This window comes from Seriola lalandi, unplaced genomic scaffold (genome assembly GCF_002814215.2).
Source record: "Seriola lalandi dorsalis isolate HSWRI2012SDOR001 ecotype SW California unplaced genomic scaffold, Sedor1 jcf7180002054680, whole genome shotgun sequence".
NCBI lineage: Eukaryota > Metazoa > Chordata > Actinopteri > Carangiformes > Carangidae > Seriola > Seriola lalandi.
In genome coordinates, this window is record NW_019525233.1 from 2,167,762 (window position 1) to 2,186,084 (window position 18,323).

An 18,323-nucleotide genomic window follows, 5' to 3' on the forward strand; every position below is an offset into this window, starting at 1 on the left:
CCCACTCCCCTCCCACTCCCCTCCCACTGCAGCAATCTCACCTTGTAGTGGCACCAGTCGATGTCTCAGAGGATCATCCTGTAACATGAGAGAAAATACACATGTAAAATGAAATAACAGAATTTAACAGAAACAATCTTTCTGGTGTTTTCTATCTTCTCCCCCTCACCATGTCTGCAGGCGGCAGTCTGAAGGCGCTGGGGCTCTGGTGTGGGGTGTTACCAGAGGAAGCTGCTGTGGGCAGGGCCGACAGGCTGGTCTGAGACGAGCTAGTGGTGTTGGGCAAACTGTCCCCTAGTCCTCGGTCCTCATCCTCGAGGGGAGGAGACTTGGTTATCCCAGCCTGGGTCTCCTGCAGCAGCGGTCGTGACTCCGGACGGGACTCCTCGCCCTCCAGACCTGCATTCTGGTTATTCTGTCTCTCCTCCGCCGTGGCTCCACTCTCATCCTGCCCAGAACAAAGGTAGAGGATGGAAAACATTGACATATCGTACACAGTGTGACAGAAAATAAACACAAAACAAAACAAAAAACTTACAATAGGAATCTTCACAATTTCACTGGAATCACAATGGCTCTTTGAACCTGTTTGAAAGCAGAAACACAGCATTAGGAACCCATCCTTAATAAGAGTAACTGCAATGCAAAGCTGCACAGGACATGATTTCAACTTACATGGTATTTCACATGAACGCTGCTTGAACACGAACCACCACACAGCCAGTCCAACGAGAGAAATGAGGATGATGATGGCCAGAAAAATACATATAGGAATAGCTGAAAAAAACAAACCCAGAAATAAATCAGTGTGATTAAAATTAGGTGCAATAATTTGAAGCTGTGTGTTTTGCGTAAAACAGCGTTCTATGTTACCAATGTCCACTGAAGAGGGAGGTGTTGGTGTGGGGGCGGATTTCAGGGAGGTTTCAGTAGGGGACGGATCCCGTTTTCGACACACCGTGTTAGAAAAGGGGGTGCACTTCCTCACCTCCTCCTCCCCCGGTTTACACCTGCAATTTTATAGAAAAATAAATAAATAAATAAATATCCAGTGACATTCAAACATAAAAAGCACAGCATCACCTGGTCTGCTATGCTTGTAGTAGCTAATGTAGCAGCTGCTCCCTCTGTAGCCACCGCGTTATTCATCTTTTTTCCACACATGCACCACTACTCCCTTAGACCTGTAAACAGACTTTGATGTGTACCACTGAACAGTTCCCCTTTAAGGTAGAAACTCAGTGACATTGTGGGTCAGTACAAAGTAAAAAGAAGAAAATCAGACTCACTTGGCACAACGTTTGCAGACTTCACAGGCCTGATCCGGCACACAGAAGGTCCCCGGTTTGCACTGGCACTTGGTGTCTGTAGTCGTGGTGCAGGATGTAGTTTCAATCTCATCTGTGAATAGTTGGAAAAGATAAAACAGCGGACACACCATAAATAAATATCATAACAATGAGGGCCAGGGACATAAATCAAATCTGATTAAATAGATAAACAGGGGACCAATCTACTCAAACCTTAAATACACAGAGAGATATGAAGCAATGTGATGTAATAAAATCATTTTTAGCAACTGATACACAGACGGACAGAAGGCATTTTGTACTTGAAGAACCTATGAGATGGTATGTATTGAATTACAATATTAAAGGCATTAAGATAAAAGAGGCACACTGGCAGAGAGCCAGGTTTCAACCACAGCATACCAGCCCCTGGATTCCTAAATGTAAAGTAGTGGCCCCCCACACATCTGTGATCAGCTAAAGAGAAAAACAAATTACTGGTCAACACAGAGTGTGTGACCTGTTCGGAGTTTGCAACTTCCTCTAACTTTGTGACGTAAACTCATATTAAACCTGTGACCACTGGCATGTGTTTAAATGAGAGAGAACATGGTGGACTTTTCAGACAACTTGTAGGCCGTTAGCAATTCCGTGGAAATCTTTTGCCAAAAAAGTTAGATAATTGAGTTCCCAATTTTGTCGTCTTATTAGATACATTTTGCCTCATTTTAACAGTATAATGAGGGATGGAGAGGCATGGTGCATTTATTAAATTGAGACCTAAAAGACCTAAGTCCTGGCCTTGAAGATACAATCAAGATTAATAATAAAGCAGTCGTCCACCTCCACAGGACGACCTTTCACAGGAATCTGATGTCCATACTTGCCAATTAAGGAAAAATTGCAGTGTAAGGTTGGTTTGGTAGCAAAGTGTGAGCACTCTCTTACTATCCTCTAATCATCCGCATTAATACATCCTCTTGTATTCACACAATTCAGCTCATTTCAGTGAGTTTTTAAAGAACTCTTATGGAATAGCAAATTTATGACTGATTTATACGCGTCACGTCAACTTTTCCACAGATGACAATTACAACTTTGCCAAAGATACAAAGTTCAGTGAGTAATCAGCTGGCAAACACTTTATTACCATCTTCAGGACGCTGTCGAGAAGGTGTCATAAGCATGTTGCTAATGAACTGAAAAGATCTGCGTATTTGATGGGGAATAATTCAGTTTCCTCTGTCTGTACATCTGAAGTTGAATACGACATGAACTTTACTGATCCCATCCAACACAAAGACTTAAAGTTAAGAGTAAAGACTCCTCTCTGAGTCTCCACACTGAATTCCTTTTGTCTGTCCTGTCAATAATCATTAGTGATTATCAGTTTAATGATCATAATGAAACCTAATGCAGTTGGGTAGATTGGGCCTGTAGATATCACTGCTGCAATTTATAGTCCTGTGATGCAAGACTATATATGGAGCGACAACATACATGCAACAACTTGGATTATATGGATATAAACCAGTGTTTCCCATACATTGATTTATTTGTCGTGGGCTGACACATATTGATTTAGAAAAATGTTTTTTCTCTCTCTCTCTCTCTCTCTCTCTCTCACAAACACATTGAAAACAGTAAAACTGACAGTTGGGACCACTGGGAGAAGAGCCCAACACATATGTGGGCCAGTGGGCTCCCAAAAATCCATACAGTGTTTAATGCCGCTGTCAGTCTCTTTACCAGCCCTCTCCGTGTGCCTGTCATTTGGGGTGTGCATGAGAGCGTGATCCGGGCTCACTGGCCAATCACAATTTGTAACACTGACCCCTCTGAATCAGTGAAGGTTGTTATTTGTTTGACAGAGATGAAGCAGCGGGGCTTCAGGAAACTAACAATATTTATACAGTATATACAGTATTATAATTAATTTAATACTTAATTTAAGAAGGCCCTGCCGCACCGAGACCACTGAGTTTATAAAGGCAGTTATGTGATGTCAAGTGATTGGAACAGTGGATTTTGTTATCATTTTACTGACATATAATAATCAAAATTTTATCAGTTTTCCAATAAAAAACATTTTCCCTTGAGAGTTGTTTAGTTAATTTCCAATGAAGGGGTGTGAACACTCATGGGACACTTTCATAACTAATAACTGCTGATTTACTGAGAAAATATGTCATATTAAAATATTTTAAAATGGTTCATGGTTTGAATTTTTTGAAGTTTCTTACAATGATAGTATTGATATATAAAAATGTTCCTTGCAAGAAAAAAAATTTGAGAGGCAAGTTACAATAGTAGCTATACAAAGTTGGCATTGGTGGACTTTAAACATGCTGACATTGTTCAGTGACTTAAAAGCCTCCATTTTGCTACATTTGTTTGCCATTAAGTTAATTCGATCAAGCTAGAAATCAAGTTCTGTTGTTGTGTTTGTTTTATCACCAGTGGAGCCAACGCAGCGCTCCCTGCTTCCTCCCTGCTTTTTACATGGAAGATACGCCATGTGGGACACAGACCGTGCCGAGCGCCTGTTATACAGAGGAAATGCTGTTGTAACTCAGTGCAGTGAGAAATAATTCTTTTCAGTTTTGTTACATAATTATGCTCAGCGCTAACTGGAGGTAACACATGCAACAAAGCCTCAAATAGGAAGTGAGTCAGAGTAAACCCAAAAAAAAAAACAAACATTAAGAATTGGCAACAATTCAACACTCAGCTGCCTGTGAGGCAGCTGGTGTTTGAAGAATGCACAATAATTAACTAAATCTGTTATTTCTATTAAATTGGCAGGTGCTTTGTATAAGTCTGAATGCTGGGGGCGGAGAGGGTGGGGCAGAGAAACATCTGTTCAGTCCAAACTGAATGTGAACACCTTTTTGTCTCTACTTCCTGTCTGGTCTAAGAAAATGATGCAGGTCATTTCATCTGAATCAACAACACTCTCCACAACATTCATCCTAAGGCTTTGCTTAAGAGAGACAACACACGAAACCATGACCTAAACTTCAACAAGGCGAAGCTCCACCTGACTCTATAAAAGGATTCATGCAATCAACAGTGGCCTTGTCAATATAAGATGTTTCTCAAAGCGTAATTCACATTTCCTGCTATTATTTTTGCATGGTAAATAAGTTTAAAACTAGAGCAAAACACACAAAGCTTAATCTTAAAACCGCAACGAATGAGCACAAAACACATCCTATGTAACACTAGTCTCTTTTCTGTGGCTGCAGCCTTTGACTGGACACAAAGACGCCCAGTGTGGGAGACAATGGGACACAGCCACACCCAGTTCACCCAGGTAGGACAGACACACAAGCAAATCTCCCGAGACATGCTCACATTCGGCGTACGAGACAAAACAACAAAGACACGCCCCACGACTCTGTGTAACATCATAAGATCACATTTTCGGGAGTGTATCTGAAAGGCAGGGGGCACAGACAAAAAGGTATCAACTTTCCCAAACAATATATCTTTGACAAACTGGATTACAGAAGACTCGACTTTTATGTAACTTTTTTTTTTTTTTTTTAAATAGGTAATGGATTGAATTAAAGGGCAATTCAGTTAGTTTTTCTTCTCTTTCAACCACCTGGGAGTTATTTTCAGCATTCACACTGGACAAAGCTGCTTCAACCTGACACGATAAACTCATTGTAGTTGTCCATGAACAAAGATTTACAGAGGATAGACCCCCTACCCCCCTCCCCCTATAATAAACATGTGACACTAATGGCAAAAAAAAACATGCTGGTTCCTGCTTCTAAAATGTGAATATTTTGAGGTTTTCTCTGTCGTCTGTGATGGGAAATTGAGTATCTTTGGGTTTTGGACTGTTAATTCAGACCACAGTGTGGAAGCTAATGGGGATCCAAATAAAGGAATAAAGAGAGAAAACAAGACATATGAGGAGACCTGGGTTTTTTTTCAAAACTATTATCATAAATAAAATGCATTGTCTGACTCCTTTTACTAATTGGTCAAATGTACCTCAGTGTAAAACTCCACAGCCAAATCTTAGTAAATGCTATAATAATTAAAGAGCCAAAAAAAAAGAGAAGCCTAACAGGTCAAAAGTTGAACATAAAAACAGTATATTATCTATTCTCCCTAATTAAATCAAAATGAAACATGATTTTATGAAAAACTCAAGTGCAGACGTGGAGAGTACCGTTACCTGAGCGGCAGTTGGTACATGGCAGACAGCGGTTCATCCCGTTGGAGTGCTCTGTGTAAGTCTGTCCATGCTCACAGGGAAGACAGGTCCCTTGCTCTTGGTCTCTCTCACAGGCCTGTTGCACAAAGGTTCCTGCAAATAAAAACAATGCAACAATCACACATCAATTCAAATGATAAACATATACACTAATTTATTGCGGCTAATTGAAGCCGCTGTGGATCTTTGACGTCATTAATGTGATGTGTTTCCTGCTGAAACAGGATGTTGGGGCAGGACATTCCACAGCAAAGGGATCGGACGATGTTATAAGCCTCTGAACTGTAAACCAATGGGACATCAGCTGAGGAGAGAAAGGCCGTTTGATTTGATAAAAAAGTGCAGAGGGGTGGGATTGTGAGGTTTTCTTTGCTTGTACATGATTCACTCTTTTACACAAGATGACAGGTTTCCAGGAAGTTCGAGTGCACATTTCATGGGGACCGGAGGAGGAGGAGGGGGTGGGTTGACATGAACCGATTCACTGAACAACACAGTTACGTGACCTCCTCCACTGGTCGACTGTCATGCGTGGAATTTTTATCCTCAGTTCACACGTGCCTTGAATGAAACCAGTTGATTCTCATGTGTTTTCAGGATTTATCTGATGCTCAAATGGAAAAAAGGCACAGCAGAGAATGGGAAAAATGCAAGAGACAGCAAAGACATCTGTGGCCTGAACCCACTGAATATTCAGTAAGCAGAGTGTCAGTGCTGTGGTCGGTCCAGGGGTAATACAGTTTGTTTTAGCTCGGTTTAAGCGTGGCTTAAACTGATTTTCAGTGTGTAGCCAGGCAAACAAACATTATGCCTGGTTAAATAAAAAGTTCATGCTGACAGAAAGAAGCAAAAAGCTAACATTACATTCCAATAAGTGGTCACAGTGGGTTTTTTTAAACATGTGGTGAAAACTGACCAAATCACAAGAATGCAAGAAAACAGATTCATAAAAAAATGAGAAAATTCCAAGATTTTTCTTTGCATCCCAGTGTCACAAGCACACAACTCACTCTGTTTTATCTGTTAGTGTCTAATCATTATCTCCCATGAAGGATTTTCTCCGTCCTGTGTGTAAATTAAGCTTTTAGATATAAGAAATTGATTGACCGATTGATTGTTTGAGTTGATTTACAACAGCTGTAAGTATGAAGTCAAACATACACAACCTCCGGGTTTTAAATAAATGCTCATGCACACATAATTTGATAAAGTGGCATGTGTTTTAGAAATTACGCATTAGTTAATAACGTTGGGAATTTACTGGTGCTGCACGTCTGAGCTTTTATTTAAAAGAAAAAAACAAGATTACACAACCTGAGTTGATTAAATTTAAAACAGAATTTCTTAGAATTCAGAATGGTAAATGAAATAATCCAATCAGTGTGCAGTAATTGCATTTTGGCTAAATAAGTTCTGAGCTAAATAAAAAAAAAAAAAAAATGTTAGTAACAGCCTCATCAAATTCTTTACATAATAAATTTAAAACGGTTGGTACTTTTAATTACTCAGGAATTGAAAAGAACCTCAGCTTCACTCGTAAAAGCGTAAATCTGATCTGAGATGGAGCAGCGTGCCTTCTGCTCCTGGCCACTACGCTTTCTTTCCAGGCCAGGCAGAGAATATTTGCAAAACTCGTTTAGGATACAGTTCAGGTTATGGTTTTGACATTTGACTTTAGTTGTTTTTTTTTCACAGAAAATGCTATTGTAGATGGTAGCTCTGATGTTTGATTATAGCTCAGGTCTACGTTCTATATTAATACAGTGAAAGTATCAATACTCAGTCCACTGAGAAATGCACACAGCCTGTATTCAGACACTGAGCCTTAAAACCAGCCGTCAGGACTTCCTGTAACTTTGTGATGTCACAACAAAGCAGTCGCCACTCTCAGACATGCCCCAAGCCCCGCCCACCTGGACCCACCATCCAACCTTGCAGGATTTGGTTTCTCTGAGTGTTTTACCTGCTAGATTTCTATTCGATCACTCAGAATAAAGTCAGCCAATCAGAAGAGAGGCTTATGGATTCTTATGGATCAACACTTCAATTTAAAACACCTGAAAAGTGTAAATTATGGGGCCTTTAATGCGATCCCTCTTACCAGCATGGCAGTTGAGGCAGCAGAGTCCCTGGTGGAGGTATTGATGGTTCTCCACACATGTTCTGTGTCGTCGTAGGGTGAGGTTTCTGTACTCGTCGCTGGACCACTGAGACGCTGGAGGATCTGCTGCGTGACACACGAGCCCAGTCAGGAGCGCTGCCACCACCAACACCTGGATGTTCAAAGTCAAGGAGGGGGGGAGGGAGGGGGAGAGGAGACAAAAGCTTTGCATTATTATGTGTATCCACAGTATACAGACCCACCCACTCAAACTCATTAGATGAAGGACAGTAAAGAGGAGAGTCTATCTTCATAGGAAACCTTGTGTGAGCAATCTACGACTTAATTTGAACCATCTGATCTGAACATCTGCCGTGGGAAAGCAATTAACGGAGCCATGCAGCTGGTCACAACTAGAGGCAACACAGTCCTGTGTGCGCAGGATGCAGAGCTATACGCTAGCAACATGCAGCGCAACAGGCGACCAAACTTAATTACTCCATGATCTGGTTTTCTTATGAGGAAAAGGTTGAAAAAGAAGAGACTCTGTTTCCCTCGACTGTGGGCTGAGGGTTCGATAAGGTATCTCAGCTAACAGCAGCCCGGTGCCCGTATCAGATGTGATTCCAGAGGTCCATTCATGTGCCGGATAATAACAGGCTTGTATAGGTGGGGGGACTGAGAAGAATATAGCCGAACACTTTAGTGTGGCCCCCAGGCGCTGGTGTTTATTCACACGCTTTTCACCATGTCAATGTGAGAAGGCCCCATTCACTGGCAAACAACACACTTTAGTGCCTCTACTTCAAATGACCCACATTCTTAAACCCCGGCTCTTTGAATGCCACGACATGCGACACCGGCATGAAGCGCCTCAAACGCAACGCGACACCTCCTGGGTAAATGAGAGGCCTACATTTGGAGATTTTTTGTCTCTGCTGTGCACCAGCCCCCCCCTCCACCCTCCACTCCACCCCAACCGCTCCCCACCTTCACAAGGCCAGGAGAGAAAGGAACAGGTTAGGGTGGAGCGGGCCAGGTTGAGAGGGAGAAAGAGAAGGCGGGAGGGTCGATTAAAAGTGAGAAATTGTAGACGGCAAGTTGAAGGTGGGATGTTCTAGTCTAAAAAGACAAGTGTGGGAGAATGAGAGGAAGAAAGACTGAGAGTACACAGACTGAGGTAGAGGAGGAGGGACAGGCTGGAGCTGAGGCCGACTCCTGACGCTAGACTCGGCTCTCTGGAGGGCCGCCATGCCTTGTTGCTCAAAAGAACTTTCCTCTCTCTCTCTCTCTCTTTCTCGCGCTCTCTGCCTTTTCCCTTCTTCCTCTCCCTCTGCTCACGTCAGACTTTCCAAAGACGCTAAGAGGCAGACGTGGAGGGGCAGACGGCCGGCAGAGCAGTCACAATCACACCATTTAGATCTATCCAACCATCCTGGGGTGGGGGGTGGGGGGGAGGCAGAGGAGAGAAGGAAAGAGGAGGGAGATAAAATGAGAGCGAGGGGGGGGGGGAGACTAACAGCTTGCATGGGTGAGTCTTTAGACTTGAATACACTATGTGTATGACTGCAGGGTGGGGGAAGCAGAGACATGGAACTGGGGAAAGAGTAAGTAGAAGGCCGTGTGAAAAAGGCAAGAGAGAAAAATCTGCGTACGAGCACATGTGCACGACGAAGCAGTGGAAAGAAAGGATGGGGAAAAAAAAAGACAACTGGGAAAGAATGAGCTGGACTCGAGGTAATCCTACACTTCTACAGTGCAGAGGGAGAATGTGAAATATCAATCAATACCCCCCATAAAGTATTGTAATAAATCATTTAAAGTCAAAACCTGTGTGATTCTCTGACAGTGAAGATGCACAGAGAGCGTAGAGATTACATCATTTCCAGTCTTTGTTCATTTCAGGGTCTGTTATTCAAAACATTCCCAGGTGCAGACGGCCGCAGCAGCTAACCTGCTGCGCTCTGCAGTTGAAGGTTAACTCACAGAAAATCCAATCTTATTTTACCATAGGGAAGTAAGGCCACTGCTGTTTATTATTATTTTCATTATCTATTAATCTGCAGATTATTTATCTCGATAAAGCGAGAAAATGGTGAAATATGTCCCATCGCCATTTTCCACAGCACCATGGCGACGTCTTCAAATGTTTTGTTTTTTCCCACCAACGGTCCAAAAAAGTTTACAACGCAATAAAGCAGAGAAACGCAGGAAATCCTCACATTGAAGAAGCCGCAACTAGTCATGTCATCTTTGAGTCCTTTGAAAATCCATAGATAATGATTATCAAAATAGCTGATGATTAATTTCCCTAATTTTCTGTTGATTGACTGTTTCAGCTCTAAAATAGAAGAAAAGAAAATTTGCTACTGAAACTGAGAATGTTTTAAGAGAGACTGTTTTATGAGAGCAGAGTCACACTCGTGTGTAACCACTTCTCCATGTGCCACTGAAACAATCCAAAACAACCGTCCAGCTTTTTTATTTTGTAATTAACGCAGTCAGCTCCGTCTGAGGGAATCCAGCCTTTTCCCCCCAAACACAGCCATCTCGCACCCAGGGAAAACAAACAAGGCCAACAACATGTGTTCACACTAATATCCTAAGGCTGCTAAACTACATAGGCACAAAAACAGTGTGTACATAAACGCTATGGGCAGCCGCAATGTGGCTTAGTTTTACCTCCATAACCAAGCAAAGAAGGAAAGCTGGAGAAACCGTAACCTCAGTGCAGAGAGCCCTCCAAACCCACAATCCCTGGAAACTCTCCAACCTCTGGCTGGAGTGGCTCAGTCCACTTCACAGTCCTCTCTATCCTCTGTACAATGAGTGGGCCGGGCTGCAGATTACTTGGTAAAACAGAGTCCTATTGTCGTGCTTTCAGCCCGTGTGTACGATAGGTTAGTGCTCCGCTTGTGTGGATGCAAGTTAAACTAATAAAAGTTACAATAAAATAATGAGACCTTCTGTTTATCTGACAACAGTAGCTTCCCTCCACTTCCTCTAAACACTCCGGGTTCTTCCAAATGGCCTTGGCACAAACTCTTCACATGCCATTTACACTGAGAATGCATTTGTGACTAAATGACAGGACATCCTTTCAGTTGACCTAGGTTATCAATGGGCCATTTAGGGGGCTGTGATCACTCCATATCCCTGAGGGAATTACAGTGAGCTCCATTATATATAAAAAAAAAAGAAAAGAAGGGGGCAGAAACAGAAAATGCAATGAACTCTTGCACACACACACCCACACACACACACCCACACACACACACACACACACACACACACCAAGGGAGATTCTTCATTTCATATCAGACAGATGATTTCAATCATAGCCAACTGATAAGGACAGACATGATGCACCTCATTATACTCCTGGATCCGGAGTAGGACCTGACTCTCCATGTCATGCTTTTCTCATTAGCCGCTCCTTTTCTTTCATCGTTTGTCAGACATTTGTGACAGTTACGATACTATCGTGGTCGTACCGCGTTCTCCGACAACATGACAGAGAGACGGGAGCTCTAAGAGAAGTTTAAATTTAAGAGAATATCTCCGTACATTGAGGATGTGAGATTAATAAATATGAAAAGACCGATTATCACATGATTTTTTATCAACGTAGTCTATAGAAAACCAATTGAAAAGCTGTAGTTGTCACTTTGCACAATAAGTTTAATCCAGTTTTGAGTGTCGCCTACTGTACAGTCATTTGTTGATTGAACAACTTAATCAGTTCATCTGATTAAAGCTGAAGGGTCTGAGTCATCAATCACGTAAACTAACACTGATTACTGACCAGTACTACTCTATTTCCATGCTGCACTGAGGAATTTAGCCATTTTACCCTTGTTGATATTTAAGGCCTCCAGCACATGACAGGGTGCAGGATGGAACAAACATGTTTTGCCGCAGCTGCTGATTTGCAGCACGTTACATTCGGTGGAAACGTCAGTGACATGCGTCTTCCCCTGACCACGACACAGTTTAATCTTTATCAGAAACCTCCATCAACTCCCACAACCGCAACAGAGAAACCCCCTCCACCTCATAACTGAAGTGACAGCATCTGCAGTTACTTAGTCACTTTTTTGTTTTCTGCTTGTATGACCTTCTCGGTGCAAAAGACAAGACACATCTGCTACACTGTCTTATCTGATTGTGACCAATCCTTATACAATTTCTGATTACGGGCGTCATGATATTATATTTATACTACACGAGCATCGTGACCGAACGTATTCATGATAACAATCTCATTGTTGTTTCTATCTGAAAGTTTGGGGGGGAAAAAGAAGCAGAATATGTTTAATGGGAGTGTAGGGAGGTGGAGAGAGAGTCTGTGACTGTAACTGTACAAACAAAAAAAAAACAATTACACTTCATGTTTAGTGAAGAGGCGACTAGATTAACAAAAGATCACCATATTATCACGTGTATCATTAACACAATATCGATATTTCTTTTTTTTTTTTTTTTAGATATCATCGTTATCGTCAATACCTCTTTTCTGATTAATCGATAAACACTTTTGAGTATAAAATAAAAAAGTATATAAAAAGTTACAAACGCCTTCCACAAGTTTTTTTTTTTCTTGTATGAGCAAAACTCCAAAACCAAAAAAAAAGTTATTATTGGAAAGTGAGAATGTGCAATAACTGATCATCAAAATTGTTGCAGATTATTTTTAATCAGTTAATTGATTAATCAACTCAACCATTTTTGCTCTATTACAGTTAATTCTGTGTTTTATGCTTGACTGGTCTTTTCAAAGCCGCAAATAGCTTGGGTTGATATTTTATGATATTCACCATTAACTACCCATAACTGTTCAGTGATCTAATTTATGCTGTTATGAGGACGGATGGCTCTATGACCTGAAGAAACTCAGATAATGAAATGAAAATATGGTTTTCAGAACAGAACAGAGACGAAATCCTACATCAGTCGTCATCTGTAATATCATTAGTTTATCAGCGAAAACTAATGTCCAAGTTTAGCATTGGATTTTTAATGCAATTCTAATTTAACCAACTTATTATTTAAGATGACAAATCAAGTACAATTTGTCCTGAATTAAACTTTAATTCAATATGCAATATGTATGGTATATCCTCTGAGCTGACCTTGACGGGGCAGTGAAGGCGCTCTGAGCTCTGCTTTACAGATAAACCCTGGCACTCACTGGAGGTGGGGGCGGGGGGTGGGGTGACCATGCATGACTTTCCTTGAGTGATAAATTACACTGACATTTTGTGTTAGATGACTAAGACAAGTACAACCCAGCTTATGTCAAGCGAAAGGCGTCTGACACGTCGCTACAAACTGTAAATACATCCAGAGCTCAGCTGAGCTGGGACACATTCATCATTATGAAGCTGAACGGTCGGAGATGAAGAGAGAGTGACACCCGGCGCAGGCTTAAAGCGGCCAGACAAGAAAGTGTTAACATACTGTTGAGCGACAAAACACTGCACGCAGAGTGACGAGTACACGCACAGACACACAATAGAGAACACAATTACACATACAGTGTATGTGTGGGAGCGTGTGAAAAGCGGCTGCCCCCTCCTCTCAGGGAGCACAGGAAGCTCGAGACAATACAGAGGCTTCATGCAGGGTTCAGCTCCAAACTGTTCCCTCCACAGCAGCCTGCCTCAGAGCACAGGCCCAGCACCCGATTAGACCCACAACATATCCGCTAGGCTGGATATTTATAACTCAGGGAAGCAGCAGCTCCACGACACAAATTCTTGAGTTTCCTCAGGAGGTATGCTTCACTGATTAGACGAGTGTAACAGTGTGTCACAGGCAGGTTAGGCAACATTCACCTTCATACCAGCGAAAAAAAAAAAGAGAAGAGAAACAACAAAAAAACAATCAGCGATGACGACAGTTTTAATGAATTTCCTAGCAGTCGCTCAGCCGACCACAAGCTGGTGATATGACTGACACCCTGACGCTGACCACATGAAAATACGCTTATTGTTTTGATGACTGAAAGAGACGAGGCTGCCATGAGTTTAAGAGTTGTAAGCAGGTGCAGTGTGAGAAACACTTTCCAGCCTGTTTGTGTTGTGAGGGCGAGGTGGTCTCTGTGGTCAGCTGCTCTCACGTGTACATGGCGTCACTATGATTCATGTAGTACGTTAGTGAGGGATACGTGAGGACACTGAATCTGTCAACAACATTCACAAATTGAATTTGGAGATTTGTGTGCAGGAGGGCTATTAACTTAGGGCTTTTCAAATTCTGATTAGGCCCTTTGCAGAGAGCCAGAGAGGCAGAGAGGCGACTCACAAGACAACACCAGGAGGGAGAGAATGAAAAGAGCAAGAAAGGATGACTAATAGATTCAAGTATGTGCAGGAATCCATCACCTCGCTCTAGAGACAATCACATTAGCTCCATTAAAGCTCGTCTTTGTGTAAAAGGGGGGAGAAAAAAAAGTCCCATGAAGCACAGTTTATAGGCTTCTCTATAAACACATCACAGCAAAAATGTAGAATATGTGACTGGTGTAGCAGGTCAACAGGGACTTAAGTGACCATCAATAGCTGGAATTTATGTGGGATTTATGTCTTTCTAAACAGAAGTCCACTCTCTGGACAAAGGTTTAGTTTGTTCTGAGACTCAACACTTGTGTTATAATCTGTTCATTTATCCAGGAGAGCAGGAAGTCAGAGGACTTAGCGCTGATGTAAACCTTATGTCAGTCTCCTTTCACGCTATGTCGTGTTTCTGATAGGGCTGTAAATGTCTATAGCACCGTCTTTACTTCTGCGACTAACATGATCAATTAATCTCTTGAATATCTTTAGATTAAAAGCATTAAATGTTTGGGGCCTGAAAGTCTAAGAATTACGAAAATGCTCATCACACTTACCTGAAGCTGAAGGAGAACTCATGTCATAAACCCCAAAGATATTCAGTTCATCATCACAAATCCTCACAATTCAGAGGCTGGAACCAGGAAATGTTTGGCATTTGTGTTTGAGAAATGATTGAAATCATGAATTGATTATTGGAATAGTGATTAATTACTGAAATTCTCAAATTTGCTGCTGTGATACACTTTTTTCCTCCTGGTTATGTGGCTAAAATCTTTTGTAAACACTACTACAGTTGCAAATAACAATTATTATGTATATATATATATATATATATATATATATATATATATATATATATATATATATATTCAATGTCCAAAATTAGTGAAAAAAATCCTCACAGTTTCTCACAACCCACAGTAACATCTGCAACAAACAGACCAGTTTCCAAAGATATTCATTTCCAATTATGTAAAACAAAATGAGAAAGCAGCAGCTCTTTGCATCGCAGTAGCTGAAACCAGAGAACATTTGGTATTTTTGTTTTGAAATATGACTGGAACCATTAACTGATTATCAGAATCTATTAATCAAAAATTATTTCAGCTCTAAGCTCTACCCACTCATAAACTACGCCTCTGCACACTTGGACACAAATAATAAAATAGCTAGCTCCTTTATTCTTATGTCCACAAATCAGTGCCTGGCATAGAAAAGCACTCCTTCCAGTGAGCATTACACTTCAACCACGGTGGAACAGGTGGAGTTATGGACTTAAACTCCCTCACATCACACACTTAACAACCTGTGGGAGTAAAAACTTCCTCAGCAATCACAGTCAGGACCAAAGAATGAGCCGGAGAAGAAGAAGAAAGAATGAAAATGGGTGAAGTCAATCTGTTTATCTGGTGATGTTTGACGCAACCCCACTTATCTCAGGCCGGACCGTTCAGGTGTGAGCGCTGACTTGCCCCCATTGGTATGCATGACGTGAACTGGCAACACCTGAACAGGTGGCACTCCCTAAGTGAATCAGTAGGTCTTTAATAACTGAGGAGTGACTCACCTTAACAACGACAACGACGACGACTACAACAACAGCAGCAGGAGCAGCAGGAGCACTTTGATCAACCATCAATCGCTAACAATAAAACATCACTAGCTGTGTCTCCGCTCTGGTACAAACACCTGACTGACAGCGAGTGGGTTGCACCGCATTGCATCAGTCAGTGTACATGCAGCTTCTCTGAGCCACAGGCTCAGTTATAACAGTTCACATGGTCACCATGCAGAGCAGCAAGCAGCAGTTACCAGCATTAGGAACTTTAGAGCGGCTGATTTGTTGACCACTGTTGAGTCCCCAGAGACACAGTTTGGCCTCCACTTGTCCCAGATGTCAGTCCTGCCCTTGTCTGTGTTGTCCACAGAGACAGAGAGGGATATTTCCTGTGTGAACCAACACCCAGACGCTCAGTAAGCAATCACAGATTACAATCTCATGTATATTTCCATGGGCATGACAATTCTAAGAAGTAAATTGATGCCACTAATATCAGCATATCTGTGTACTCTACACAGGAAGTTTACTGAGCGGCCAGGCACGTACACTCAAGCCAATTTGGAGGGGTGTGTGTGTGTGTGTGTGTGTGTGTGTGTGTGTGTATTTCTGTGTATGTGTGTGTGTGTGTTTGGGGAAGGGGGTGGTAGGGGGGGTGAAGTTTCCTCATAGTCCCTTAGCAACAAGGCCTGCTGGCAGGGCCTCCAGAATGTACTGTGGTTTACAAAAGAGATAAACATTGACTTTGCCACCCGGAGAAGTAAATCTGATTTCAGTAATGGAACACTGCATGACTTAAAACACAGATCAGACAATGCAGAAAACAAACACTAAAGCTCCAGGCACATCAGCAGATGTTACATTTACTTTAACGACTGTATTTAAAGTGAGCGGAGTCGACAGGAGGCGTCTGTGATGAAACGCCAAACTGCGGTAACTAAGAACTCTGATTCATTTTCTGCATCTTTGTCACAGTATCAGTGATCTTTGGATTAATGCAAAATATATGACTGAGCTTTAAGCACTTCACCTCCCTGGAAACACAAAGCGGTGTTAATAAATGGTTACACTTTAAGGCGTTACAGTGAGCTTACGGGATTCATGGTGTCAGGCTTTGGTGCAGCACAGTTGGAAAAAACAACAGGCCAGGAATGAAAAGACGTCTCTGTGAAGGTTCGAGAGTGGAATAAACTTAGATGGAAAAACTTTTGAGAGACTCTGTGGTTTTAATTGACTAACTGGCAAAGGTGGATTCTTGGCTTTTTAGGGGTGAAACTGATTACAGCTTCAGACATGTTACAGAAACCTGTGGTTCTCACACTCTCTGCACACAATTTGATTTAAAGCCTGTTGGAGCAGGAGCGCACTCCGCAGCAGGCCATGGCTTCACTGCACTTATTAATAGAGCCTATAGGGCCAGCTACATCCGCTGTGACAGACCAGGAGCCATCATATGCTGAATGTCTGAACAATATGACCACATGATGTCCAACACAGATGGTGGCTGTAATGTTGGAGGAAGAAGCAGAGGAGGGGAGGGGTGGAGGGGATTGGGTTGAGTGAATGATACAGCACATGTACTGTACTGAACTGACCTGAGCACAGAAACCAGAAACCGGAGCCAACAATCTTCAGATGAGCACAGAACTCTCTACAGAAATAAACACTTTGATCAACAACAACAACAAACACAGTGTTGCTTCCTCTTGCGGGACAATGAACGGGCTTGTTTCATCTCCTCACACAAGTTCACAGGCCTGGTCGTGATTTCTGCTCCCATGTCACAGCGCAGCTTCTCCCCCCCCCAAAAGTTTGTTCTGGTCTATTACTCAACTTCATGAAACAGTGTGTATTCATGTTATCAAAGGTCTCCTGCAGCCACAGAGACGGTCTGAATCAATGCGTTACTGTATATCACTAACTAAATAACTGAACTGTGCTGCTGTAGCGCCGAGAGCGCGACACAATAAGAGGCTATCTGAAGTTAATAGCATATTTAAACCATTAACAGAGGTTCACCAAATACACATAATCTTAATAGATGATACTAATTACACACAGAGCGATATATATTCAAGCGCGTGAGTATTCAAGAGCTTATTATTTGTCGCGTTTACTTACAGAAAGTTTCCCGAGCACCGGACCGAAGTTCATCTTGGGAACTTCGAGATGAGAGGCGATCCCGGAGACTTGGACTTCGCGTTGAAAAACCACCGGCCTGAAGTCTCTGCAAACCCGCAGTTACAGCGAAAAAGAAAGCAGCCACGCAAATCCAGCTTTGAAGCTATCCGTCATCCGGTTTCTTACATGGGGTCGCTCTCCTCGGTGACAAAACTTTACGGACCTTTTCTGGGACAAGAGAGAGACGCGGTCTGAGCCAGTTGAGACTTTTTTTTTTTTTTTTTTTCCTCTCTCCCAGCTCCGAGAGCTGTACGTGACGTCAGACAACCCATGAGCCAATCACAACGCTCCTCATTGAATAACAATCAAGCAGCATTGTACTGTACTTTAAAACAATTTTGATAATTTACTCGAGTATTTCTGCTACTTTATTCCTCTGTAGTGTCATTTTTTACTCTATACTAAATGGTTACTTTGCAAAATAAGAGTTTAAACATCTGATAAGATTAAAATAAAAACCAAAATATTATATACATATACACTGTTGCCCATAAAGTTGGAATAATTTAGTTTTCAGACACAATCATCTGTTTACTCCTATTTAAATACATCAGTAATCACTTTTGACTAGGTGCAACGATTACATTATGTGTCCCAATTACCCAGGTGAAATGAAATAAAT

At 41.9% G+C, this 18,323-nt stretch overlaps 1 protein-coding gene across 2 annotated transcripts in view; it reads right to left on the reverse strand.

Moving 5' to 3' along the window:
• tnfrsfa (tumor necrosis factor receptor superfamily, member a) overlaps positions 1-17,908 on the reverse strand; it is a 21,026-nt gene extending 3,118 nt beyond the window's left edge. Inside the window, exons 1-9 of one of the 2 annotated variants that reach the window (XM_023422335.2) lie at positions 17,642-17,908; positions 7,625-7,796; positions 5,485-5,616; positions 1,290-1,401; positions 874-1,010; positions 676-777; positions 539-585; positions 170-448; positions 42-78 (exon numbers count right to left, since the gene is read on the reverse strand). In XM_023422335.2, the coding sequence (XP_023278103.1) occupies positions 42-78; positions 170-448; positions 539-585; positions 676-777; positions 874-1,010; positions 1,290-1,401; positions 5,485-5,616; positions 7,625-7,796; positions 17,642-17,674 (1,051 nt within the window). In that variant the 5' untranslated portion in view covers positions 17,675-17,908. Of the gene's footprint in view, positions 1-41; positions 79-169; positions 449-538; positions 586-675; positions 778-873; positions 1,011-1,289; positions 1,402-5,484; positions 5,617-7,624; positions 7,797-15,529; positions 15,643-17,641 lie in introns of those variants that run through there. The other variant, XM_087178236.1, reaches the window with a different exon arrangement.
• Between the last annotated feature and the right edge of the window lie 415 nt (positions 17,909-18,323).